The following is a 27,696-nucleotide window of genomic DNA, read 5'->3' as shown; positions in this document are numbered from 1 at the left end:
ACTGATATATCCATTTAAGATGCAGTAAGAGAATATACAATGGTAGGAGTATGAGGACTATGAGGGATTTGGTGCTATAGCATGCCACTATATCCAGACACTTAAGTTTAACACCTAAACAAGTTTTGTGAAATAAATCCATTTTTTGAGCACTTTCTGTCAGATGAGACAACGTATCTGACCACGGGCAAATCTTTAACCCACCGAAAATGTAAATTAGAATAACCTGGCTTAACATTGTGTTGGAACTCTTCTGCAGGACGTTATGAGCCTGAACATGATCAGTAACCATCTCTGGTGGAAAAAGAATCTGGTAACAGAAAATCAAAGAGTAACTGCTGGAAATTTATGAATATTGTTGAGTGACCATTTCCCTTAGGACCCTAAGTCTTTTTTACTTTGAATGTGCCACTGAATAGACTTCAAAATAATTTAAGTATTTTGTTGACTATGTATGTTATGGGCATAAGATAGGTGACTTTCTCTAGTACATGTTGCAAAGTCGTTGGTATAAATACATTTGACATCTTTTGAATGCATTTGCTTAAAAATGTTTGATGTAAAAATAATTTTTAGTATTACATATCTTGTTTGGTCTCTATTTTAAAAGCTTTCTGTTATCAGTAAATCATTTCAATTTTTTAATAAATAATTCCTGTATTTTGGCCTTTTGTTTTATATATACATATGAAGTGAAACATTGTTACAAAAATGTCCTAAACATCCAGTATTTTACTTTTCAGGTTCACTAGTGGATGATGAATCCTTAATTGGTGTCCTGCAAACAACTAAGCAAACAGCTGCTGAAATAGCTGTAAAGTTGTCTGTGGCAGCAGAAACTGAAGTGAAGATTAATACTGCTCAGGAGGAATATCGACCTGTTGCTACACGTGGAAGCATTCTTTATTTCCTTCTTACAGCAATGAGCATGGTCAATAATATGTATCAAACTTCACTGGCTCAGTTCTTGAAGCTATTTGATCAATCCATAGCCAGGTAGGAAAACAGTAATTTTTCCTACTATTCAGATGTTTGCCTTTCCAGTGTATTTGCTGTTATTAACGTGTGTTTTCTTTGTGCTTTGTTTTCATGATTTAGGTCTAAGAAGTCTCCTGTGGCTCAGAAAAGAATCTCAAATATTATTGAACATCTTACATTTGAAATTCATGCATATTCTGTTAGGGGCCTGCATGAAAACCACAAATTCCTCTTTACCCTCCTCCTGGCTTTAAAAATTGATATTGAGAGAGGACACGTGGAAAACAGAGAGTTCCAAACTCTCATTAGAGGTAAGCTTTAAAAATTGTGTTATGTGTAGAGCTAATTGAACCTATTTAACTTTTACACCATTTCAAAGTGTTATTTCTTTATCTACATGGTTTCTACCAACAGTTCTGTGGAAACTGGGCTTGTTCAGCTTGGCAAAGGGAAGCCTTAGAGAAGACCCAATAGTTGCCTTCCAACACCTGTGAGAAGGCCGTTATATGGCTTAAGTTATCCTTTGGTATGAAATAAATCCTAAGTACACAAGAGTACAGTTAGTATCCCAGAGAAAATGACTTAGGTCAAAATAGATAATTTAAAAAGAAATACCAGTTATTTCTTGACCCCTGGAATATCATGTATATTTCATCAGAATGTTTTTATCCACAGGAGGTGCAGCTTTGGATCTACAGGCTTGCCCACCCAAACCATGTCGCTGGATTCTTGACATGATATGGCTGAATCTAGTGGAGTTGAACAAACTTCCACAGTTTGAAGAAATTTTGGAACAGGTGATATTTGCTAATTATCTTTTAAATGTTAACAACCAGTTTTGTCATCATAATTGTGTTTCCACAAAAATGCAGAATAACATCATAGAGACAAACAATTAGGTAGCATGAATGGGGGTATGTTTGTTTATCTGCTTTATGGTATTTGGTACTATAGTAATTCAGGTAGAAAAAGGAGAGAAGTAACAGGAGCAAAGGAAAAAGGAAGTCAATAAAAGAGCAAGAGGATAAAAAGGTAGAGGTATCAAAAAGGCTCATAAAATTAATCCGAGTGTCAGGTTTTAAGTTACAATGTTGTCTTCTGTCTTGAGTCTGGGGTTTTTTACAAGTGAATGGTTTGCTGCTTGTTTTTACACACTCATTTCCATTCCAAGGTTAACATGCTATTCAGATACGATGAGCTAGCTATAAATGCATTGTTTTATTGAGACATGTGTGAACTTATATGCACATAAGCTTGTGACATGTCCAATTTGGTAAATTTTTCTTTCTTTTTTTAGTGTAGTTAAACCCCTCCCTAAGCATTCTTTGTACCTAAGCACTCCTTGTTAATCAGGCTGATAGCCAGGACACTTAAGCTCTCCTTGCTGTTGCAGCATTGGCCAGCCAAGTCCATTTTGTGATGGCATATATTGCCCTGAAGGGCAGCCAATATTTTAGCTAAATAGTCACCTGGAAATGGTCCTGGCTGTTTCCCAACTCTGTATCAAGGCAAGATCTGGATACATACCAGCCCAATTCTTCCAGTTTTTGGTTTCTGTAGGTATCAAAATAGGATATATTAAGTTAGGAGAAATTTGGAGGAGCTTTAGTTAGGTTGTTCACTTTGGGTTGTTAGGGCACCAGAACCTTATTTCTAGAAAAGTCCTTTCACCAGGGCTTTTCTAGAATGTGTGCAAATAAAATTTTAGACTCCAAAATACTTAGGTGACCATGTTACCACAAAAGCCCTCTTTTTTAAATTAATTTTTTAGAACTGTCTTACTTTTGTCATGTAGTTGCAAGTTAAAAAGTGACAATTAAAATGATTTTAGTAATAGATAGAAATGGAATATGGGAGGGTGCCAACTAGGATATCAGTTAAAAATGCAAATATGGTAAAAACATCTTTTTAATACTTATATTCATCCATTAGAAATGCTGTTCTATTTGATTCATTGTATCAAATACAACTGTATCATTATTCATTTAGATAAAAATAGAAAATTATTTAAAGTGACAAAAAAAGGACTGAGAATTATATGCCCAGTTCTCAAGATGTTTCCTGTCCCTTTCTTTTTTTCTTGCTAGTTTAATTTTTTTTTCTCCTCTAAAAAAATAAGTCTCAGATGCCTAGTTTAACATAGACATCTTCTGCTTTAAACCTTTATCAGTACATTCCTTGTTCTGTTCCCAGTGATCTGAGAATATTGCAGTAGCTGACCCTTCTCAGTCATGGCATTAAAGGCTCAGTTGCATTTTCACTATGTTCTGTCCACTGGTGTTCCTTGTCCTCTTAGGCCATGGGTTCTAAGAGGTGCCTAAAATTGTGATCATATTTGTGGTCAGATTTATTCTTTCTCAAGCCAGAGGCTTACTAGAATCTGTTACTTTTAGTTTGTGATTCATTGTCTGGCTAGACTGTATTTGGAGAGATTTTTCTGGTCCTCTTCATACTCTGTGACCAAAAGGAATTAATTAATCACTCACAGTATGTTCCTCTTGTAGTATAGAATCCTTCTGCTAATTATTGATTTTTCTTAAGTAGCTGCATGTGTTTGGGAGGGGAATGCATAGATAGCTGACTGGCTTGAGAGCCTGCATCTTAACACTAATTGCAACAATTGAATTAATATTTTTTGTAATATTTTAATAGCGATTCATATGGCATATGTCTTAAATGCTATAGGCAATGTTACTTGTAATATACCCTAATATAATAACAGCCTCTCATCAAAAGCTCCATTTGCAAGGGGATTTTACTGCAGCTGGAATATATTTATCTGTGTGTTAATGTAATAAATTTAGATAGCTGGAAGTGATAAGCAATGGAAAAACTGGTTTGATAAAGATGCCCCTGAGGAAGAAATTATACCTAATGGATACAGTGATTCACTCGACACCTTTCGCAAGCTTTTACTCATCAGGTGAGCATCTTCAGAAATTTTGGGAAATTACACAGTTGCAACACGACGTGTCTCAACCTATCAGTATGCTATTAGCATAATAGTGTAATTTTAGTTATCTCTGGGTGACATTAAATATCAATTCACTCACATGAAATGTGTTTTTATTCACTTACTTCAGAGCTATCCTCTGCCATCTAAAGGTATTTATAGAAAATATTATTTAAAGCTTTGCTTTTACGTCATGACAAATGGAAACTGGGAACCATATTGCATCCTTCTTTGAGAAGCCCATGAAAAATTAGAATAAATCAGATAGTTTTCAATTTTTTTAAAATTTCTTTTAAAATTAACTATTTTGAATAGCTTTAAACAAGTATTAAAAAAATTTTAAAAGAAGAGAGATTCTGAAAATGCAAAACAGGTATTCAAAACCCCATGTGAAAAGTGTGCTATAAATTATATCTTCTGCATCATATAAGATCTCTGAGATCTTGGGATTAAATGGATTTCCCCAAAGAAGCATTCATCTGCCTTATGCATGAGATCATATCTTCCTCCTTTCATTGTATACTTTCCAACTGCTGTAACAAATAAATCAGAGATACTATGAAAAAACCCAGCAATATTATTTACTAGACTGTGATTTGTCTTTGGAGCAGATTCAACCTGTGCAGTAAAAAAGGCTAGAATCTGATGGAAATACCACATTGTTAAATGCTCTACACCCTAAGAGGGAGGGGAGCATTTAAGTCCTAAGCATTTAAATAATCAAAAATTGAAGATTTTCAAAGTAATAAATTTTATCCAGAAGTAGTTGTTTGTTTGTTTTTCTGTGGTAAAAACACTCATCACCAACACAAATGCAATCCAGTGCAAAAGAGTTGGATTTTGTACCCTAAAAGAGTAACAGACCCAATGAATCATCTGCAGAGTTTTAAAAGGGCAAAAACCATCTTACATTTCCCTCTTTGTGTTCTCAAATACAAAAGTTGTGTTTAAAATGAAGAATGTCCCAACCCAATAAAGATGCCTAGAACAGAAGATTCCAATGCAAACAGTTAAGGCAAAATTGCCAGCAACTGGAAGGTATCAGACAGTCATAACTAGAGGGATGACCATCAGCTCTGCCTGTTATTATATCTGTAAAGACAAACCTAAGAAATTCTAATTTAAGTCTGATCTTGGAGGAAGAGGCAGTGAATTTATATCTTTGTGTGTATTTTAATTTCTAGGTCTTGGTGTCCAGACCGAACGCTTTCCCAAGCCAGGAAATATATTGCAAGTTCCTTGCATGAGAAATATACAGAGCCAGTTATTTTGAATTTAAGAAAAACTTGGGAAGAAAGTGACATGCGAACACCTCTCATCTGTTTCTTGTCTATGGGATCAGACCCAACTGACCAGATTGATTCCTTGTCTAGGAAGCTTAATTTGGGTATGAAAGTAATTACTCATTGTCATATGTTAATATAGAGAGGGGCAGTGTAAGTAATTTCAGAGATATTTTTTTTCTGAGAAGTATTTCTTAAATTCTTTTTTTCCTGAAACATCATCTTAGAGATAAAATAATATTTTAAATAGAAGACAGTATGCCAAGAACCATTCTGTATGAAGTTGGACAGTAATTCAGGTCTTTTTTTTTAATAAATTGTTATCATCCTTCCCAGTGATGATAACTTTTTAAATCCCTATCTTGTAAAACAATTCTTGTTTTTAAATTCTGTTACGGTGACAATAATGTTTTCTTGTTTTAACTGCAGGCAATGTAAAAATCAGTAATGTGTTTAGAAGATTACTTTGTTACAGAAAATAGCTTCAAGATCTATATTTGTATATTCTGGACTTCAGTTCCACATTATATGGAAGTTTTGAAAAAGTGTGAATACAGATTGTGTTGGGAGTAGATACATATATTCTTGACATTAGTCACATTAATATGTTCATAACTGCAGCTTTACATCTTTGCATTGTGTTCAACAACACTGAGAAAAATCTCTTCATATTTCAAATGCTCTGGCATTGTTAAAATTTGGCACAAATTCACATTCACAGTCGCAACAGTCAGTTTTTAACATCTGTAAGTATTGTGTATTTGTATTTCAATGTTGTTACACAAAATGTCAGTGTTTAGAAAATTTACACATAGTACCATAATATGATGGTGAAGAGATTCTGCTTTCATAAGTATATACTTTTGCATTAGGTTTATTTAATTGCGCTGTATTTATATCACTGCTTTTTGGACTGAATTGAAATTCTTACTTTTTCTCAATAATGTAAGTTCATTAATCTTAAATTTTCAAATATGTTATAGAATGTAGGACCATCTCTATGGGCCAAGGACAAGAGGTTCATGCACGCAAACTCATAGAGGTGTCAATGGAACAGGTGGGAGAAAAACATTGCGATATGTTGATTGTCTGGGTGTCCTTTTACACCTCTTTAGCATGCAGTCTATAATATTTTGCATTTTCATCCTGCTATCAGGCATATCTCAGGCTGAACATGTCTTTTTGAATGCCTGAGTTTAAAAACATTCCCCTGTGGGATATACATGTAGAGTCCAAGTCAATACTGGCAGCAGTGCTACTGAGCAGCTTTCCAAAAGCAGCACATTCCTGACTTATCACTGTACTGTTAATCAAGGGTAAAAGGACATTGGGTCCTGGATCTGTCATGCAGATCCCACCTCTTTATTGGAATTTCTTCTTTATCTCCTCTCCTCTAAGAGATGCCTAGATGATTCATATCTTCTACTAGATAAAATGGTGAGTGCACACATAGCTTAAAGTTGTAGATACAGAAGGATGTGCTTGCTCCCGATACTGTTTCACATTTTCCTTACAATTCTGCTAGTGACGGGACCTCTTACTCACCAGCACTTGGTGTCTCTTTGTCATTGCTTTAATTGTCAGTCCTTTGGCTTTGTGTCCCAAGCATGTCTAAGAATTTCTAAACAATATACAAGAATTTTTCTTTAAATGTTGTAGTGTATTTTGTTATGGCAGATGATATTCCCCAACAGTAAAAACATGAAAAACCTAAGTAGTAGCTACAGAGAGATAGTAATCAAAACCTCAAATACAATGTAAAAGTTACAGTGCAAAGGTGGTACCTTCTGCTCAGCTGGACACTTCAAGGAGTTGTGGACAGTCTTGCAATTGAAGACATACAGCCTTAGTTGCCTGTGAACTCAAAATATGGGGAATCAATCATATACCTGTATTTTGGAGGGCTCGAATATGTCTGCTAATAGAGAGCAGAACGTGAGTATTGGAGTATAGATGTACACCACTTTGGAAAAAGAAAAGAAAGAAATCTCTTTATAGCAAATGACAAATTTTATTAGGTGCAAATGCACACATACATCTGTTATTTCTTTGTTTGTATGTCTAGAATAGTGACTATCAACTCCCAGTTCATTGCAATGGTGAAAACTGGAGCATCCCTTCTTTTCTTTTGCCCTTAATTTGAAGCACTTCAGCAAAGCTACTAGTAACAATTTCTCAACTGCATGCCTTAGTGCTGCACACATTTTGTGAAAGGAGGAACATGTAAACATCAGATTTGAAACTGCAAAACAGAATTAGTGAATATGAAGATAAATACCTATTTGGTTTTTTTGTACCTCTGGCCAGGAGTATATAATATGATTAAAACTGCTGTGCTGTGTTACAGGAAGATAATTTTCAAAAAGTAAGTCTAATTCATTTGGAAATGTAGAAAATTGATTAAATATCTCTCTCAAAAAAGTTGATCCCCAGAAAAGAAGGAAAAAACCCCCATTCATTTAATCCTTTTTTTAATATGCATCCAGTCACCATAAATATTTCAGTTATATCTTTTCACTAACAGTTACTGATTTCTTTTTAAATGAGCTAAAACAGAATTGCTGAAATGAAATTACAAGCTGTAATGAAATCCACTGTCCATCACTGTTTAGAACTGATTAAATAATGTCCCATTTTAATATCAGGCTTCTAATTCATCAGGCTTCTACAGTGATGCTACAAAAGCTGATTGAATTTAAATTCACAAGCAGAAGTTTAGAGAGACAATAATCAAACGAGAGCTTTCACGCAATTTGAGAGATGAATAAGATCAAAATAAGTGGAGGTTGAATTTCATGCAAATGCCTTTATTTCAGATAAACTAATTGGAGTTAAAAAACTTTTAGAGTCTTATTACCACCTCTTTACACTTACTTTAGATTATGTAATTAACAAATCAGTTTTAAAAAATATGTATTCCTTAAACTTCAGCTGTTACTTTTCCACTCACATTCTTTTGGATCTGATGATAGGATTGCTTATTACTGGTGTTTTGCTGGGAGAGTAGTACAGGAACTACTTTTTGCCACTAGATAGCACTGATACTTTACTTACAATATTGAGTCTGGTCATGTTATTTTCATGTTATTTTCATTGAGAACAAGAGAATGTGGAAATAACTTTTGCACTAACTCATGTTTATTTGCATTATCTGTGCCAATATCCTATAATATCAAATGAGAATATATATTCAGGATCAGAACAAAAGTTTAAAAAAATTACATGGAAAACCAAATTTGATTCTTATATAGACAGTTGGCTTTAGCATTAAGAACAACTTGTTCTAAATTTTATATGATAATAGTTGATATCCTTATGTAGGGAGGCTGGGTGTTACTTCAGAACTGTCACCTCGGACTGGATTTCATGGATGAACTACTGGAGACAATTCTTACTGCTGAGATCCAGAATGACACATTTCGAGTTTGGATAACTACTGAACAACATCCTAAATTCCCAATTACACTGTTACAGGTTTGTTCCAATATTCGATTCAGGTACTTAATGAAAATTATTCAAATTAATCATGTAAATGGCAGGGAAATAAATGGAGGGGAAAAACCCCAAAACCCAAGAAAAAAATGGACTTGCCTTACAATATAAATATCACTTCAAACAGGAAGGTTACTTACCAGTAACTGGAAGTTCTTGATGCATTATGTTTGTGTGAGTTCACACTAATTCTGTACACAGAAACACTTCAATAAAAACTGTTTGGTTTTACTTGTATCCCCCCTTTTTGCCCAACTAGATGCCTTGTGAACAGATTAACGCCCACAAAAGCTCTTCCAGAGAAAGATTCCGAATTCCCCTGTAATAAATAAATGAAGTATAAATGGGACAGAAAACACATGGATAGCACATCTCAGAGAACATCATCTACCCGATTTCTTTGCATAAACTATAAATGGTTGTTCTATAGATCTCAAGGATACACTTTTTTTTAAGACCAGGAAAATTGCCTAAACTCTTATGAAGTGCACTTAAGTCACTGATGATGGTTCCCAGCACTCCCACAGTGAGTCATAATGCTACTTAGTGTCTACTGTAATAGCTGTATGCTGACGATTCTGTGTTCCCTTTCCTCTAAAAATCAGTGAAGGTCTCCCTATTGGTTCTCATTCTCTCTGAATAAAAAGATACCTCACCTGACATGTAGCATGTGAAGGGGGGAAGGACTCCTGTCTTGAAAGAGTCTAGAGACAACCTTCAGAACTGAGAATCATCCATCACCATGGTCTTTGTATGGAAAGCTAGCTGTATGGACTATTATATTCTCTCAACAGAAAATGAAGTCATCCTGCATCTACAAGGAGTTTATGAATAGTGAGGTATATAGACACACAGTTTGCTAAAAGTGAGACAAGAGAACTCAGAGGATTGCTAGACAAATCTTCACTGCATTTATCACAAATATTTTGCATGCGATTTCCCACTCTATAGTGTCACATTACCTGTTAAAATGTTAACATATTCAGGGATTCCAGAACATGAATAATTGGCAAACCATAGCCCCTTCTCAGCAGAAAAGAGAACAATTTGCTTTGCTTTTTTAAATATAGAATGTTCATCAAAAACTGAACAGGATAACCTTTGAAAAGTGGAAACGCTGATTTTCAAGTGTTCCAATTCAGTCCAACAGTAACAGGAACACAAGACAGTGTGTGCATGGGCTGTCTGGCATTTACTCTCCTTACTGTGCGTGCTACCATGTCACCCAAGCCAGACAGACAATTACTTACGGTTGGAGAGAAAAAAACCCTTTGTTTTTATTTGGGTTCCTCCAGCATTTGTAATTATCTCGAGGAACAGAGATTCTGGTAAGGCCAGTCTCTGTCTGAACTTATAAATTGTCCCATGAGCATTATCCAGCACTGGAATGCAATAGCCCATAGGGGTAAGTACTTACAACATCCTCTGATGTGCAAACCTGTGCTAACTAGCACTTCTCCAAATAATTTGCAGGTATGGTTTGAAAATTCAAATTGTGTAGCCACTTTTCCCATTAGGCAGTTTGCATGAAACTAAGGGGCTAAATTCTAAGGGGCTGTGGCAATTTACTACCACAAATGTGGACTCAAGGCCTGCTGACCCAGAGTGCTCAGGAATATTCTCTGGTGAATCTAATTTGCTGCTGTAGACAGGCACAGAGTCCAGAGTAGCCACTGTGATCACAAAGATCTGACCTGAGGAGAAGTGAGATTTCTTTGTATCTACTCTGAAATTCTGGAAACAGCAATACAACACCTTGTCATTTATACTGAATGCTTCTCTTCCATCATTCAGTCATTGAACCAGGGATATAAAAGCATATGCCCTCTGAAAAGCATGGTGACTACTTCTATGTCATTGATGAAAATTTTTAGATCCATGGCCAAGTGTCAGTGATGGTTTTAACCAACAGAAATTAAAGGTCTATGTTCAAAACCCTTCATAATCTAGTATGACTGCAGAAGAGAAGGCGTTGGGAAGACCTTATTGCAGCCTCACAGTACTTGAAGGGGCCCATAGGAAAGATGAGGACAGACATTTTAGTATGACCTGCTGCAACAGGGCAAGGGATTCTGGTTTTAAACTGAAGAAGGTTTTTTTGGATTAGATATAAGAAATAAGTTTTTTACAATAAGGGTGGCGAGGCACTGGAACGGGTGGCACCCAGAAAGGTGGTGAATGCTCCATCCCTGGAAAAGATTCAAAGTCAAGTTGGACAGGACTCTGAGCACCCTGATCTATTTGAAGATGTCAGTGATTGTTGCAGGGGGATTCAACTAGATGGCCTTTAAAAGGTCCTTTCCAACTCAAACTGGTCTATGATTTTGTGTACTCCTTTTATGCAGTTTAAGTACATATCAACTTTATTTCTACAAGGCTTCAGTTATTTACATTTTATTTATAACTAATAGTTGTGACATTTTCATATGTTGCTATTTTTGTTTCAGTAAACAAATCCAATTCCTCTATGTTTTTCTTGTGACAGATTGCTATAAAGTTCACAAATGAACCTCCACAAGGTATACGTGCTGGACTGAAAAGAACATTTTCTGGAATTAGTCAGGATCTGTTAAATGTTAGCAACCTGCCTATGTGGAAACCTTTGCTTTACACTGTAGCATTCCTGCATTCTACTGTTCAGGTATTTCTTAAAAGGCAAATAGTGTTGTAATATATGTAGTCACTTTAATACAGGTTCCTGCACAAACACATTCTGATATTTATCATAGCATCACGCTGCAGGACTAAAGCTTTAATTTCTGTAATCTATATTTCAAGGTTCATTATTATATCTTCTTTTTTTAAAATAGCTTTTAAACAATTTTCATATGATGGGCATTTTTTCTCATCTAACTTCAGCTGATTGAAAGTTAGTCATTGGGTATAAGGGAAAAATTTCTCTCTGTGGTCAATACAAATAGATAAGCCTGCTGAAACAGAAAAACAGCTTATCTGTCACAGCTGTTTTTATCTAAGAGTGAATATTTTTCTAGAGCTATATGTCACTCTTTCTGCCCATTGATTTTAAAGACAATCCAGATGCCTAACTTGGAGTAGCTATTTTCTAGATGGCTAAAATTAAATAAAATTCTTATCTGTTTCAATGTGTTTTCTACATTAATTCCAGCATGAGAACGATGATATCTATACTTTGTACTTAAAGATAAATAAGTTTTGAGATCACAATAGATACTAATAAGTTGAGCTCTCTGAATGCACCTTCTTTTCACCAAGGAGTTCAAAATAGTTATAAAACACTGTTTAAGCCTTAGGTTCTACTGAGCAGTTTGTATTTTTGGTGTAGGCAGTTGGTGAGAGAAGGACAATTTGTTGATGTTCCCTGTTAAGATACAGCATTCTGCATTATTTTCCTTCTTCTACCCTTTCTAAACAGTGAAAAAGTTGTTCTATGTATTGCCTCAGGATTATACTGTTCTTGTAGAACTAGATGATCTATGCTTATTCAACCTGTCAGTATTTTTAAAACCTATTACAGCTATTCATCTATTAAGAAATTTTATTTATGAATTGCCAACCAACAAGCAATATATATATTGTCCTGCCTTTAAACTGACCAATTCTTAATATCATTTGGTGATAAGATCATTATGATAAATATAGCTTAAGAAGCAATTAAAAAAACTTGGCAGGAAACCATTACACCTTTCTGTATGGTATTATTGTTTAATTCTGTCTCATCTGCTTATAGACAATATTTGATTTTGAACAATAAAAGATGGGGTTTTTTTTTTCAATTCTAGTTATTTTTAAATATTGCAGCTAGAGTGCCTAAATGTTACTTCAGGTGTCAAAGACTGACAGTCATTGCTGACCTGGTAATATAAATCTGATAAATTTGTTATATTTATGTCACTTAGTTGAATTTAGACTGTAATTTTTCATTTGATAAATGTCGGCACTATTCAGCAACTTAGTTCTTAACTTCTTGAATTAATTTGTTCTACATTCTGAAAAAAAAAATCACTGAGCAGTTTAACTGAGGTGGCATTAACAAGTTTGTGAGAAATCTAATAGTGCTGGATGTTTGAAGTGTTTGGGCTACAGAATATATATTCATTTACTTTCATAGTGAACTATTTTTCTGTTACTACAACTGTTATCACTTTATTTCCAAATAGGTATGCAATAATAAATTTGAATAATGTAATGGTAGCAACCTTAAAATAAAGTTGTTAATTTTGAAAAATGTACATTAAAAAAAATATATTGAAACAATAAGATGAAAGTGGCAACATAGAACCCTTTGGAAAATGGAGCATAAATATAGGAGTTTGAAAATTTGAAACTATCATTAGTCGACAGTATATGTAAAAAGAAATGAAAAACTGCGCAATTCTAAATTATTAATTAATTAGTACAAAAATCTCATTATCCACACAGAAGTGAGGCATTGCAAGCCTGTGACTTGTGAATTGATTAGTAAAGTTATTAATAAATGATTTTGTTGCTTTTTCTATAAATATTTATCCCTCACAGTATAACTTAGCTGTATTATTGATGTGTATGAGGCACATAGATATTTCCTAGGCTACCTTTCTTCTCTAGTTCCATTCTTTACTCCACTGGTATTGTTATTATTGAAATTTATTACAGAAAAAAGTTATAAGTTATTTCATAAATATACTTGGTTTTAATTTTATTCCTAAGGAGCGACGCAAGTTTGGACCTTTGGGTTGGAATATTCCCTATGAATTTAACTCAGCAGACTTTACAGCCAGTGTTCAGTTTATACAAAATCACCTAAAAAGGATTGACATCAAGAAGGTGAATACTGAAATCTGTATACAGTACATTTAAATGCTTTGTATGGCAGCAGCATTTTTTTTTCATCATGTTACTATTTATCATAATTTACTCATTGCTATTCATTTAGTGCCACTTCCAATGGTCAAAGGTTGAGGTTCTCTGCAAGAAAATCAAGCTGAAATATTTTATGTGCTGTTATGATGTAAAAATACACAGTTGTTAAGAACCTTAGAATTTGTTTTTCTTTTTCACTACTATATCTAAAATTCATAAGTCTGTATGTTACCTGTTTTGGAAAGGGAGATAAAATATTTAACGAGTTTCACAGAGCCAATCAAACTTCTCTACAGCTACCATTTGGTCTTCTACTGCCTAGCAGGAAGTAGCCACTCCTTAAGAAGCAGCACTCGGCCAAGAGAGAAGGATGAGAAACAGGGAGAAGGGGTGGGGTGGGGAGAGTGGAATGGGGAGTAAGAAGAGGCAATAGCAGCTGTGAGTGTTTTCAGGTCAAACAAGTAATAACAAAATATATTATACACATACATATTATATTTTATATATAATGAGATATTACTTTTAGAGAGCAAGTCCTATGAGGACTGGCTGAGGGAGCTGGGGGTGTTTAGCCTGGAGAAGAGAAGGCTCAGGGGTGACCTTATTGCTCTCTACAACTCTCTGAAAGGAGGCTGTAGCCAGGTGGGGATTGGCCTCTTCTCCCAGGCAGCCAGCGACAGGACAAGAGGACACAGCCTCAGGCTGCACCAGTGGAGGTTTAGGCTGGACATCAGGAGGAAAGGGTTGTCAAGCATTGGAATGGACAGCCCAGGAAGGCTGTGGAGTCACTGTGCCTGTAGGTGTTCGAGAAACAACTGGACATGGCTCTAAGGGCCATGGTCTAAATTGGTGTTTGGTCAAAGACTGAACTCCATGATCTTAAAGGTCTTTTCCAACCTAAATGATCCTGTGATTCTGTATTATAATAGCAGAATCAAGCCCAGCTCTTCTATAAAATTACAGAGTTGAACTCAGTAAATACATTAGAAATAAAGTATTATTGTTACATGATTTTTTCAGTTTACATTTCAGAATATTATGAGCTTCAGATTATATTGAAATTACCATCTTCTTCTTACATATAATAACTATAGTCTTTCATTTCCTTTACTTGTATCCAGGGGATATCGTGGAACACAGTACGCTACATGATTGGAGAAGTACAGTATGGAGGCCGAGTCACAGATGACTATGATAAGCGTCTTCTTAATTGCTTTGCAAGGGTAGGAGACCTTGCAAATACAGTTATTTGTCATTTTTTATTGGCAGCTGCAATACAGAAATCAGAAGGTCTTCTTTCTGCTGAATATGCACTTCACCAGTTTACAAAACTTTTCAAAGTAAAATGTATTTTTCAAAACATCATTCTTTGGCAGTGAGCTTCTTCCCCTTGGTTCCTCTTTGGTGAGGAGCAGAAGCTTAAAAAGACTTAGCTGGAAGTCAAACTTAGTAGACATAATTCTTAATGATTTATTGTTGTATTAAATTAAAATTAGATGTGGTATCTGAAACAAGAACCCTAATTCTCCAAGAGTAAAAATGAGATTAAGAAGCCCTCTAAGTAGCAAAATAATTGTTGGCCTTTTTTTTCCCCATGGATTTTTCACAGGTATGGTTTAATGAAAATATGTTTGACAGCGCTTTCTGCTTTTACACTGGGTATAAAATTCCAGTTTGCAAAACCCTGGAACAGTACTTTGACTACATCCAGTTACTCCCTGCCATGGACAGCCCAGAGGTGTTCGGTCTCCATCCCAATGCTGATATTACGTAAGTAGGTCCCAACATATTGAAAGCAGAGAATGTTTCTTTTAGCATTTGGAAACAAATCCCTGTCAAATGTTTAAGTAAAGTATATTTTTCATAGGAAACCTAGGATTCATGTGAATTTCACTGCTGAAGTGGAACACTTTCTGTGTATGTACATTGTTATAAATGCAGTTCTCAGCTACATTTTACATGTCCTTTTAAGGCAGTTGGAACTCATTACTTACTCCTCATGATTTTACTTTTTTTAATTGAAAGCATTATGAAATTTTATATAAGCATGTGATAGGTGGTTCTATACAGCTCAACTAGAGAAAGTTTCTAGTATTTGCCTTCTGTTTCAAGCAGTTTATTTTTCTGTACCTAGCTGTTAAATGATTCTCTGGATTGTCATTGAGTTTACAAGCATGCCTTTGGATGCAACTACAAACTTATGTTGCCATCAGTCCTGCCATTCCCATTATTTAAAAGAGGCTTTTCAACTGCACCAAGTACTAGTTTCATCTAAAATTTTATCTTTGACTCAATTCACTCTTTCATTCCAAATAATCTGTGTAACAGCTCACCCTTTATTTCCTTCTAATCTTATATGCCCTGTGAAAGGATATGAATGTAATCGTATTTTTTTCACTGAAGTTCTTAATAATTCTGCCATGAATTATTGCATTTTCATATGTAGTATGTCCACATTTCACATTCATTGTTTCTTCATATAGCTCTTTTAAATAAAACAAACGTTATTCAAATGCAGACTTTCTGTGAAAACCTAACGTCTTCCAACATTTTTGGATGAAACAATAATTTCCCACAATTTTTCAGTCTCAAAGTTGAGAGGCTGATGCCGTGTCAAGAGGCCTGTATTCTAAGCATGCTGTGAGATGAGTACACAGTTTTATTGTCAACTCTGCCTAGCACATACCACTGTTAATATATGCTTGTGAAGAAGAGAATCTAAGAGTAGATTCTGTTTCAAGTCATTCTCTGATGCTTGCAAGACCTCCCCTCCAGAAATGATTAAAGAAGAAAGAAGAGCCAAGATTTAACAGAGAACTAAACAAAGTCTTGGAGACATGCTTTAGATCCAAAGTTAGGCTTGTAGGAGAGCTAATTTATAGGAGGAAACTTGAGACTAACAGTGTTCAGGGAGCTTTAGTGAGTAAGAACAGCTCTTTGATTTCTCTTTAGTGCTCAGTTTTTCTTCCACTTGTTACCTCAGCATATTCTTGCTACTTTAGGCCTTTCTTTTTTTTCTTTCTGGTAGATTTTGCCTTGTAGGTATTTCTTTAGAGTTTGGGGGAAATGTTCAACAGCTTTATGCTTTTTTCCATGCTTTATCACAGTCTGTTTTAGACAACTATGTACAGCTACTGTGTCTGAATTTCATCTTTGATGCACAGACCAAATGGATTAGCAGCCCATACAGTGTAAAAGTTCGATTCAAATTCTCCCTATAATATCTTACCAAGTCATCTGCAGGGTATGCAGAAGGCTAACTGCTAGAATTGAAACCCTGAGAGAGCCAAGACCTCTCCATGTTACTGAGGACAAGAAAAATCTTATCTCTCACTAATTTGCTGTGACAGTTTTACAGTTTGGCCAAAAGCTCAATCTGTTGGTTCCAATTGTAAGGCTTCAGTGAATTTCAATGCTTTCATTTAGGATTAGCACCTGAAGTCATTGAGAATGATTTCAACCAGCTGTATGAACCACAGGCTTGAAAAAGCCACACAGTTAACAGGTACTGAGCAGGAAATGAATATTCTGACAATCTTCTGCCAAACCTCCCTTCCCAAATGGTTCCCTCCTGAAGCCTTAAATGTAGCTGAATTTTTGTTAAGCTATTGCAGGCTGGTGAATGTAGGGTTTTGAACACCGTGCTGCAATAGATATTGCTGTTTTCTACACAAAGCTGAGGCAACGTTTCTATCACATGCATTTTTTCTTAGTTTTAACTTCCAGTACAGAAAATCCCTGATGCCACAGATTCCAGCTATCAAATAATGGTAGTCTGTTACCTCCAAACTTTTTAGAAAATACTCTTAATAATGCCTTTTTGGAGTAAATCAAAATCTATACAAAATTAATTCTCTTTTTTCTTCTTATGACACAATTCACAAAACTGCTTCAGGGAAAAACAATATATAAATAGGTATTGAGTGCTTTATCTTACATACTTTCAGGCAACACTGACACTATAATTGAGTTTCATTTAATGTTGCTGTAGCTTCCTTTATGGTTACTCTAGACTTCCTTAACAGTAGTAAAGAAAAATAAATCCTTGTAAAGTGCAGTTTCTCTGATCACAAAGCAGACATCTAAAATACACGAGCTGAATTGGGCAGTCTAGACAAAAACCTGTTATGGAGACATCTACACATAGATATCTACATGTGATGAGGGTCAACCCATCACGTGCAACTGAGTCTCTTCTCAGGAGCACGGTACTTCCTCTACAGACCTCTGCCATCTTTTTGTCATTATTGTTTGCATCTATACTTCATTTTATTTGCAACCTAAAGGAAAGTGAGGTTTTTCAAAGCCCAGAAAAATTTTGTTGCAGAGTGGTTTTTATGTTGAATATGCCCCACTGGTATGTGAATGAAATTTCTTCTTGGTGTTTTAATCTCACTTCCACACTGGAAAATTATTTTAATGTAAAGATCAAGATATATCTTTTTGTCTTTTCTATTTTTATTTACAAAAAAGTCTTGTTCAAACAGTAATTGTTATTTATACAGAATTCACATAATTTCTCCTCTTCAGAAGATTCCTAGTTTGTGTCATTGAGGAAAGGAATATCACTAACGTTTGATTCTGTTCCTTTGATGTTATTTTTCAAAAGTCATTCTCTCCTTTTCCCCAAACTCTGCATATTGCTTTATTTTTAAAATTTTTCTTTTTTTTCTTTTTTTTTTTTTTTTAGATTTAGAAAGACCATTTTCTAAATTCTGTGATTTATTTTAATTAAATTGGTGTAATAATCAGGGAACCTATACCTTCTAAATAAAATAGTCTGCAGCAGCATTGGAAGGATGGTGCTTACAGTGTGAAGAGGAAGGTTCACATCTCTCTTATCACTACTTGTTAAATCAGCAAGACACAAAGTAAAGGTTACAACCACCACTATGTCATCCAAATTACCAATGAAGCCATGAGTCCAAGAGAAATTTTATCTTTTATGCTTATACGTGGTCTTGAATAAATCTTTCATTCTTTTAATGGGGCCATAAATTGAAAAAACGCTTGAGAGTTTTGAGTCTAAAGTCAAGGGTTATGGAAAACCTTGAAAGCCCCCATCATGCCTACTTTTAGAAGGAGAAATTATATCCTCTGAGAAGCAAACTCCCAGTAATATTTCTTCTATTTTTCTGATTTATAGTCTTTATAATTGCATTCACAAAAAATTGTTGTTGAAATGCTATAGTATCTAGATTCTCTAGTATTATGATACCATATCCAAAGCATCTTTAGGTGCTTTGGGAGTTCACACATTCTATCCTTGGTTTCATGTCTTATATAATTATGCATGACAAAGTAATAGAAGGAGATGGGTAGCATATGAAAGTTGAAAAGTAAAACTGACATGCAAAACTGTGCTTTGAATCAGTAAGAATGTATGTCCTACATCACTCATTATGTATGCTCCTTGTAGCTGATTCCATAAGGTAAAAGTCGGCATTGCCAACACTTCAGTACTCCAGGCTTTCTTTCTTATTTCCCCTCATAGCTCTATGCCACTGGATAGCACTGTAACAAAAATACTCCTGTAATTCTTGTGTTGAATTACAGGCGTGATCTACTATCTTTCATTATCCAATGCCACACAAATTTAATTCACATTTTTGTATTGACTCAGAACATAAGTTTACATTAGCACTGCCCATGCTTCACAATGGAATAGAAGTTTTTAACCTGCAGTGCTGTAAATCTAGCAGCCCTTTTCATTAATCCTGAAATACCTCAAAGCAGAATGAATTTGCTAATTAATAAAGGGGCAGCTTGCAGAGTTATACCTCCACCTTTTCCTGCTTCTGCATTACACTTGTAAGAAGTAATTAAATGAGGCAAATATTCTTCCTTGTTACAAAACTTTTCTTGCTTCTTCCCAACAAATAGTTCTTTGAAAGGTCTTATCAGGAATATGCTATTTCCTTCCCTTTCCTCAGGATCCCTAGGTGGTTTTTCTGCCATCTCACAATCTCAGCTTACAGACCTCCTTCTTATCCCTGAATTAGAAACACAGCAAGTGTATAACAGGGAAGAGGGAAGTCCATATTCTTTAAAACCATGGTAAACCAAATGTTCATGATCAGTGTATTACAGTTGGTGTGGTATGCAAAGGAAAACTGTTTTGTGTGGGTTTTGATTTGACTTGATGACACACTGGTTTTTGTGTGTTCTGCAAAGTGATCATTAGCTATTAAAAAATCCTATATAACTGATAACATATTTTTCATTCTCTCAGATACCAAAGAAATACATCAGCTGATGTTTTAGATACTATTACCAACATCCAGCCTAAAGAAAGTGGAGGAGGATCTGGAGAAACTCGTGAATCAGTCGTTTACCGTTCAGCTGAAGACATGCTAGAGAAACTTCCTCCAGATTATGTCCCTCATGAGGCAAGTTAATCTTAGTTTTGTCTTACTGTTCTCTCAGTTGAGTTTTCACATTACACATTCCAAAAAAGAAACACTGAATTGTATGAAAGATCATACAGCTAGTAGTAGATTCAAGTAAGCAACCAACAACATTACTGCTACCAGCATGAATTGGTGTGAAGATTTTTTATTTAAAATCAAGACATCTAAATTGGTCATGGAGATATGTCATGGAGACTATGCTTGGACTTCCAAAGCTACTTGTGAAAACAGAAAAAAATCAGTCAACATTTTGTGATAGCAGTCTCCTGGGCCTTCTGGGTGAAGTCCTGTTCTAGCAGAATCATGAGTAATTGGGTAGTATCAGACAAAAAAAAAAAATGCAACCAACAAAACTGCAACAGTTGTAAGGGGATGTTAGTTGAATAATATAAAAATCTAATACTTACTTTTCTGAACACACAGAAAGTTATGATATTGTATACTACAACAGCATTTCAACAATTTAGATGCAACAAAATTCCTTCTGTGCTTTTATATTTTAGGTAAAGGCTCGTTTAGTTAAAATGGGAGCACTTAACTCTATGAATATTTTTCTTCGTCAAGAAATTGACCGCATGCAGAAGGTGATCACAGTTGTCCGCACCAGTTTGAATGATCTGAAATTAGCCATAGAAGGAACTATTGTTATGAGTGAGGCAAGTAAAGTATATTTACTCCATATGGAATATTGTGCTTTAAACTATTACATTGATTGATTTACTTTGAATATTATTTAATTCCTTCAGAATTTAAGAGACGTGCTTGATAACATGTATGATGCTCGAATCCCTCAAGTATGGAGAAGAGTATCTTGGGATTCTTCCACACTTGGCTTCTGGTTTACCGAGCTTTTGGATAGAAATGCTCAATTATCCACTTGGATATTCCAAGGGAGACCAAAGGTGTTTTGGATAACTGGATTCTTTAATCCCCAAGGTAAGGTTACTGAAAAGACTTGAGTAGTAATGCATTGAATAATAATTTAATGGTTATACAGCCAGAGTGTGTCACAGAAGCCAAGATGACAAATGGGTTCAATGTGCACTCACAGCCCAGAAAGCCAGCTGCAGCCTGGGCTGCATCAAACAGAGCACGGCCAACAGGGTGAGGGAGGGGATTCTGCCCCTCTGTTCTGTTCTGGTGAGAGCCCACCTGGAATGCTGCATCCAGCTCTGAGGCCCCCATTGAAAGGATATGAACCCGCTGGAGTGAGTGCAGAGAAGTGAGATGATCAGTGAGCTGGAGCACCTCTCTTATGAAGGCAGGAAGAGAGAGCTGGGGCTGTTCAGCCTGGGGGAATACAAGAGAGCTGGACAGGGATTTTTCACAACAGCATTTGTGATAGGGAGGATGGATTTAAACTGAAAATGGGTAGGTTTAGAATTGATATAATGAAGAAATTCTTTACCGTGAGGGGTTGAGACATTGGAACAGATTGCCCAAAGAAGTGTGGGTGCCCCATTCCTGGCAGTGTCTAAGGCCAAGTTGGATTGGACTTGGTCTAGTAGAATTCTCTAATTCTACATTTGGGGTTTTTTTTGTGACCCTGTCCATGGCAGGAGAGTTGGAACTTGAGTATTTTTTGGTGCCTTTCAACCTAAACCATTCTACGTGATTCTACGGTTCTATGATCTTTTAGTCTGACCCATAAAAACAGTTTCTATATTACAAGAAGGAAAACATATAGTTAATAAATAAAATAATTTATCTTGTTGACATATTGTAGCATGATATTATACAGCTTCTAAAGAAAGTATACTTAATGATAATGATACAGCTTTTAAAGAAAATACTATTTTTTCTGTGGTTTGAAACTGTTTAACTCATTCTAAACTGTAAGTTGCAAGTATGGAAGAGCTTTAATCTAGAGAAAGATGTTACAGGAGCAACAAAATGACTTTTAACAGTACAGTAAGAGCAATCACTCACTGGAACAATCTCATCAGAAACATGGTAGAGTCCCCATTTCTGGAGGTTTTCAAGATGTAATTGGACAGTGCTACATAATCTCATCTAGTCTCCCTTTCCCATGAAAGGTTGGGCCAGGTGAACTTCCCATGTCACTTCCAACATGGACTGTTCTATGATTCTGTGAAGGTGCAACTGTACCGGAATTTACAGCAGTTATCTTTCACAGAGAATTATCAACATTTAGTTTTCACGGCGTATCCGTTTCACAGGTTATTTAATGAATAGTTTCTTCAAATTCATCAAAGATGTGCTGTGAAGTACAAGTAAACATTATCTATCATTATCTGTTATAGATTGATATTTTTATCATTTAGAGGAAAGAGAAAGAAAAAAAAATTAACCACCTCCAGGAGTAAAAAGCCCCATCACCTTATTAGGTGTGTCTTCATAGGAGAATCTCCCTTAGCCTCCACAACTACCTGTACAAAATTCTCATAAGAAACTTCTGTCTGGTAGCTTTGAGGTGTTTTTTGTTTTAATTAGGCTTAACCTCTGAAATTCTTGAATGTTATATGAGTTACCTTTGCTTTGTGATGCTTTTGTTCTTACTGGCCTTCCTATGGCCACAACTGTAAAAAGTACTAACACAGAAGTTTTTTTTAGAGTCACTCTCAGAAAGAGTTGAGGTGCCTGGAGCACATCCAATTTATTATTAAAAGACGGTATTGGGATGCCAGTCAAAACATCATTCTGTTTGTATCCTAAGTGGCACAGCTGATAAGCATATTGATCTCTGGTGATTCAAGAGCACACCACCCACAGTGGTGTAAAAGAAGATGATGGACCACATTGTCTCAACAAAAGAAAACATCTAGCCTAATAGGCAACACCTGAGATACAGATGGTCTTGAACTTATTGCTCCAACCTCTGTGTTCCAAAAAAATAATAAAAGGTAGTCCTGCAGCCAGGTAGTCCTGCAGACCTCTCCTGCAGTCCAGCAGAGAGAGGTTTGTTAAGTGCAAAATGTGTGCTGTGGGTAGGGGTGAGGTGAGTATATTCATAATATTACACTATATTTGTAACACTGCTCACCAGGACCTTCTCTCTAAAGTATGCAGTTCTCTATTCTTTGTCTCAATCTCTATGACAATTCCAAGTAGTTCTTCATCTAGTAGCATAAAATAGCAGATATTGAATTTTTGGTGACTTCACTGTTATCTTCTGACACAGAAACAACCAGGTATTTGCTACTAGTGTTTCTGGTTTTGTAGCTTTTTCCTTCATAACACATTCAAACCTCTTTGCTGCTCAGTCATCTGTGCTTAAACTATTCAGCTCTCTGCATCACAAACCTTTTTTATTTCAAACCTCTGTTAAGTCTGTTCAAAACAATTCTCAAAAAGTCACCTAACTTGCTGGTCAGTTATGCCATCCTCTACCTTCATTTCTCTCTAGGACTGCCTTTTTTCCCCCTAACAAAACATACATTTTTCATTCTTCGTAGGTACTGCATTAACTACATTCCCCACACTCATATAGTTATTTTATTATCATACTCAGACACATGTTTTCTGTTTTCCATCAGTGAAATTCATTCTACTTCTTTCATTTAAAATATTCCCACCTTTTAGCTAAGTTGCCTTTACATAAATATCAGCTCACACAATGTTTGCTTTGAAATTCTTTCTTGAAAGACACCTTTATCATGGATCCTGTAGTTGATTGCCTTACAATAATTTGTAAGTCAGTGTCCTGAACAAATATTTCTTAAAAGAGAAATTTAATAGAAAAAAAAAGCACATGTCATTTAAAAATATTTTTCTTGGTGTGATGCACACTATGCCACTTTTGTCATTTGTCATTTTGGTCCCAAAGAAAAGTTTGCTATCATTAGTCAAGATGCTAATTTTCAACAGAACTCTGATTATCTGTCTATAAGTTCAGTGCAGAACCATGCTAATAACTGAGCAAGATTTTACTTTATCATGTGAGATAAATACTAAATGTCTGGCTTAATTTCTCAAGGATTCCTGACGGCAATGAAACAAGAAGCAACTCGAGCACATAAAGACTGGGCTTTAGATAAAGTTGCAATACATAATGATGTGCTAAAGCTAACCAGAGAAGAAATCACATCATCTCCTTCTGTATGTATGACATGCAAAGATGTTTCAGTATTAATTTTGGTATTTAGTTTATATCATGCATCATTGAGTTACTTTGGATTGATAGAGGAAAAAGTTACTATTGTCTTCACCTTAATGTTTTTGCTCAGCATAGAAGCCAAATACTAAGTATGAAGATTTTAATTTGTTCAGTTAGAAAAATGTTTAATTGAACGAACTCTTTCATTGTACCACCTGTTAATTTTTGGAATTTATAGTAAACTTTACATGAAACTTTGTAGTATATAGACTTTATTGAACAACTTTTGTTGCCCTCCATTTCAGTAGCATTATCTTCTGAAAAAGGATTATGTTATAGTATAAAATGAAATAGTTTGAAGAGATTCAGTGTCAGATTTTTTTACTATAAAACATACATGACTTTTAATGGTATGAGACAATTATTATGTTTTATATGTTGTGATGTATCTGCTTTCCCTGCACACAGGAAGGAGTATATATCTATGGGCTCTACCTGGAAGGTGCAGGCTGGGACAAACGAAGAAGCATACTCGTTGAGTCTACACCAAAGATCCTTTTTGTCCAGCTGCCTGTGCTCCATATGTTTGCTGTTGATTCAAGCAGACCTAGGGATCCCAAGCTCTATGTTTGTCCTCTTTATAAGAAGCCCATGAGGACAGATTTGAACTTTATTACAGAAGTCTATTTAAAGACAGCAAAGTCTCCAGACCATTGGATTCTGAGAGGAGTGGCTCTTCTCTGTGACATCAAGTAAGCTGTTTTATCCCCTACAGCAGAAGATAAATATGTGGCACATGTAACAAACTACATGTTTAATTCTTCTACTGTGCTTTATTTGGTGGCTACTTGTCATTATACTAGAAATTGCTTTGCAGTCTTGGCTTACTGATTTCTTTTTCTCTGCTTTCAGTAAATTCAGTTTGCCTTGGCTGTTTGTGCATAGTTTTAAAGTAAATCTTTCCAAGTAAGCTCATTGCTTGTAGTCTTTGACATATGCATTATATTACTTTAAATGAGTATTTGCTTTAATAATACAATTAATGTCAAATAAAACGTTATTTTAAAAGAAAAACTTTGCTTTTTCACATTCTTTCACATGTACAACTTTTAGCTTGTGTTTCAGTGACATATGATAACAAAATTTAAAATCTCCTAGATACAAATTTAAAGTCCTAGAGTCTGCGTGATACACACATTACTTTCTTTGAGTCTGCAGGAAATGATATGACAGAAAAATATATTTGATCCATATTTTTTGCCTGGCCTTTCTCAGAGCTCACTTGTTCTGTTAAATGATCTAGATTAAGCAAAACTACACCAGGAATGTTTGTGCCAGGAATATCTGACAGAGACCGGTATGTTCTCTGTCCAGTTTAGCTGTGTGGGAACAGAAGTAGAACAGTTCCAACTACTATAAATATGGATGTTTTTTAAATTAGAGAACCAGATTATTTACAAGTACCATTATTTTTTATGCATTTCATTTTAGCTCTAAAGATTGGGTTGCAATCCTTGAAATGACTGTCACAGTATTAATCTGTGATGATACCCAGGAATATCTTAACCATGAGTTTTCCAGACATAATTAGTATTAAACTAATTCTATTCATGTAATACTAAACAAGATATGCAGTCTACACTATCTCTTTTAATAATCTCCAAAACTTTTCTTCCTTTACATACTTTTATTTGGCAACACAGTTTTTCACTTACACCCCATGACTGGAGCATGTTTTTCCTTTTGCCATTCAAGAGTGTTCAAATGCATCTGCTGTGGCAAAGTGTAGCTACTACTTGACAAATTCCTGAGCATCTGTTGGGATGACAGAAGGCCTTTCCTTGTGTTAGAGTCCTATGGCTTTCTGTTGGAGGTCACCATCCCAGGATATCCTCTTGCAGAAAGTTGTGGCATGCAGGAAATAACAACACATAGACACAACAGCATGACATCATGAGCAGAGCAACAGAAAGTGAGATCTCCAAATGCAATTAAGTAAAACATTTCTTCTCTGTCCTCTATAGATTTACTTAGGTTCAATACAAGAAACCCGCTAGTGTTGGATAACTTTTACAGTTTTTATGTATTTTCAGAAGTTGTACCAGAAAACTACATCTGCAAAAAAAGGGGAAAAAAATTCTGACTTTTCAATTGCAAGAGATTTTTCTCCAAGTAATCACAATATTGATGATAGAACTTGTGGTGGGTTGACAAGCAGCTAAGTACTCAGTTGCTTGTCCCACCCTGCCCAAGCACAATGGGACAAAGAGTTGCAAGATTAGAAGCCAAAAACAAGGGGGCCAAGATGAAGACAGTTTAATAAGTGAAGCAAAGCTGTGCACATAAGAAAATTGAATTAAGGAATTTATTTACTGCTTCCCACTGGCAGGCAGATGTTTAGCCACTTTCTGGGAAGAGTCTTAGCACACATAATGGTTACTTGGTAAGACAGATTCAGTGAGAACAGATTTTCCCCATCCTACTCCTTTCCTGAAGTCTTTGGTGCGGAACACGACATCATGTTTATGGAATATCCCTTTGGACAGGTTGGGTCCGTTGCCCCGGCTTTTGCCCCTCCCAGGTTCTTGCACACGCCCAGTATACTCACTGTGGGGGCAGAGGGGAAAACAGGTCATATCCAAAAAACAGCACAAGAAATATACGTATTCACTCCTTCAAGTTTTTTCCTGGTCTAGCCTTTCAGCTTAATTACAATGGAGAAACTATGTGTAACCTTGAATGCCTCCACAGGTGGAGATGTACACTGTCACATTTACAAGTGAAAGCCTATATGGGAAAATAGCAAGGAAAGTGCAAATTAACGTGCTGAGTTACACAACTTACACTGACAACGATTTTATTCTCCATCCAGTATAATACCAAGAGTAGAGATGAATAGTATATTGTTATCTCAGCTATATTATATATTGTTGCTGCCTGTTCTGGGCTTCCCCTCCCCCTCCCCAAGACACTTGCCTCTGCCATGTGCTCTGAACCCCTTTGTTCCAAGCACTGGCAAAACCAAATGTAACTCAAACTCTTCAGCAGTGTCTGATTGGTCGGTCACCCCAAGTCCGCCCCCAGTCCTCCCCTTTCCCCTTCTCTGAATAAAAGAAAGGACCAAGGGGGGGGGGTCCACTCTCTTTGGCTTTGCAACTCTTTGTGCTTTCAACTCTGTGTGCTTCTGTTTCTTTTGAAAGCTTCTAATTGTAGGAAATTAAGCAAGCTAAGAGCTGTATTTCTCCCTCTTTGCTTCTACTGGTGGTATCAGCTTTGCAGCTACCATTTGCTGCTTTTAGAGCTACTGACATGCTGGATTGCCCGTGCTACCTCTCTAGGCTGCCCGAGGCTTTCTAAGGCATCGAACTACGAGCCTAGCCGGTAAAAAGCTGTGTGTATACTTCCTCAATATATTGCATCAGCTTCTTGAGAGCATCTCTTTCTTGTTTGTCAGAGTCCAATTCCCATTTCCCATCTTCTCTGAGCCTGTCTAGGGGTTTGTTCCATTCTCTTTCCTCAATACCGTGCATTAGCTCACTACTTTCAGGTTACAGTGAATGTTAATCTTCATAGAGCTTTCCAGTTAATTTATGGAAGTAATCTATGTTTTGTGACAACAACAATCTACTATGTATTCAGAAGGCTCTTTTTTTGTCTCTGCAAGTTTCAAGAATATTTATGAAGTATTTTCATGTCCTGGTC

At 35.8% G+C, this 27,696-nt stretch overlaps 1 protein-coding gene across 1 annotated transcript in view; it reads left to right on the top strand.

Moving 5' to 3' along the window:
- DNAH8 (dynein axonemal heavy chain 8) overlaps positions 1-24,978 on the top strand; it is a 120,052-nt gene extending 95,074 nt beyond the window's left edge. The window contains 16 exon segments of the mRNA XM_069008487.1: positions 744-996; positions 1,099-1,289; positions 1,654-1,775; positions 3,783-3,901; positions 5,116-5,318; positions 6,198-6,271; positions 8,536-8,688; positions 11,192-11,347; positions 13,375-13,491; positions 14,649-14,750; positions 15,137-15,297; positions 19,760-19,916; positions 20,441-20,593; positions 20,684-20,873; positions 23,875-23,996; positions 24,463-24,978. Coding sequence (XP_068864588.1) covers positions 744-996; positions 1,099-1,289; positions 1,654-1,775; positions 3,783-3,901; positions 5,116-5,318; positions 6,198-6,271; positions 8,536-8,688; positions 11,192-11,347; positions 13,375-13,491; positions 14,649-14,750; positions 15,137-15,297; positions 19,760-19,916; positions 20,441-20,593; positions 20,684-20,873; positions 23,875-23,996; positions 24,463-24,750 — 2,561 coding nt within the window. The 3' untranslated portion in view covers positions 24,751-24,978.
- The last annotated feature ends 2,718 nt before the right edge of the window (positions 24,979-27,696 follow it).

This window comes from Aphelocoma coerulescens, chromosome 3 (genome assembly GCF_041296385.1).
Source record: "Aphelocoma coerulescens isolate FSJ_1873_10779 chromosome 3, UR_Acoe_1.0, whole genome shotgun sequence".
In the NCBI taxonomy this organism is placed as follows: Eukaryota; Metazoa; Chordata; class Aves; order Passeriformes; family Corvidae; genus Aphelocoma; species Aphelocoma coerulescens.
The sequence above is the reverse complement of the archived record's forward strand: the minus strand, read 5'-3'. Positions and strand labels throughout refer to the sequence as shown.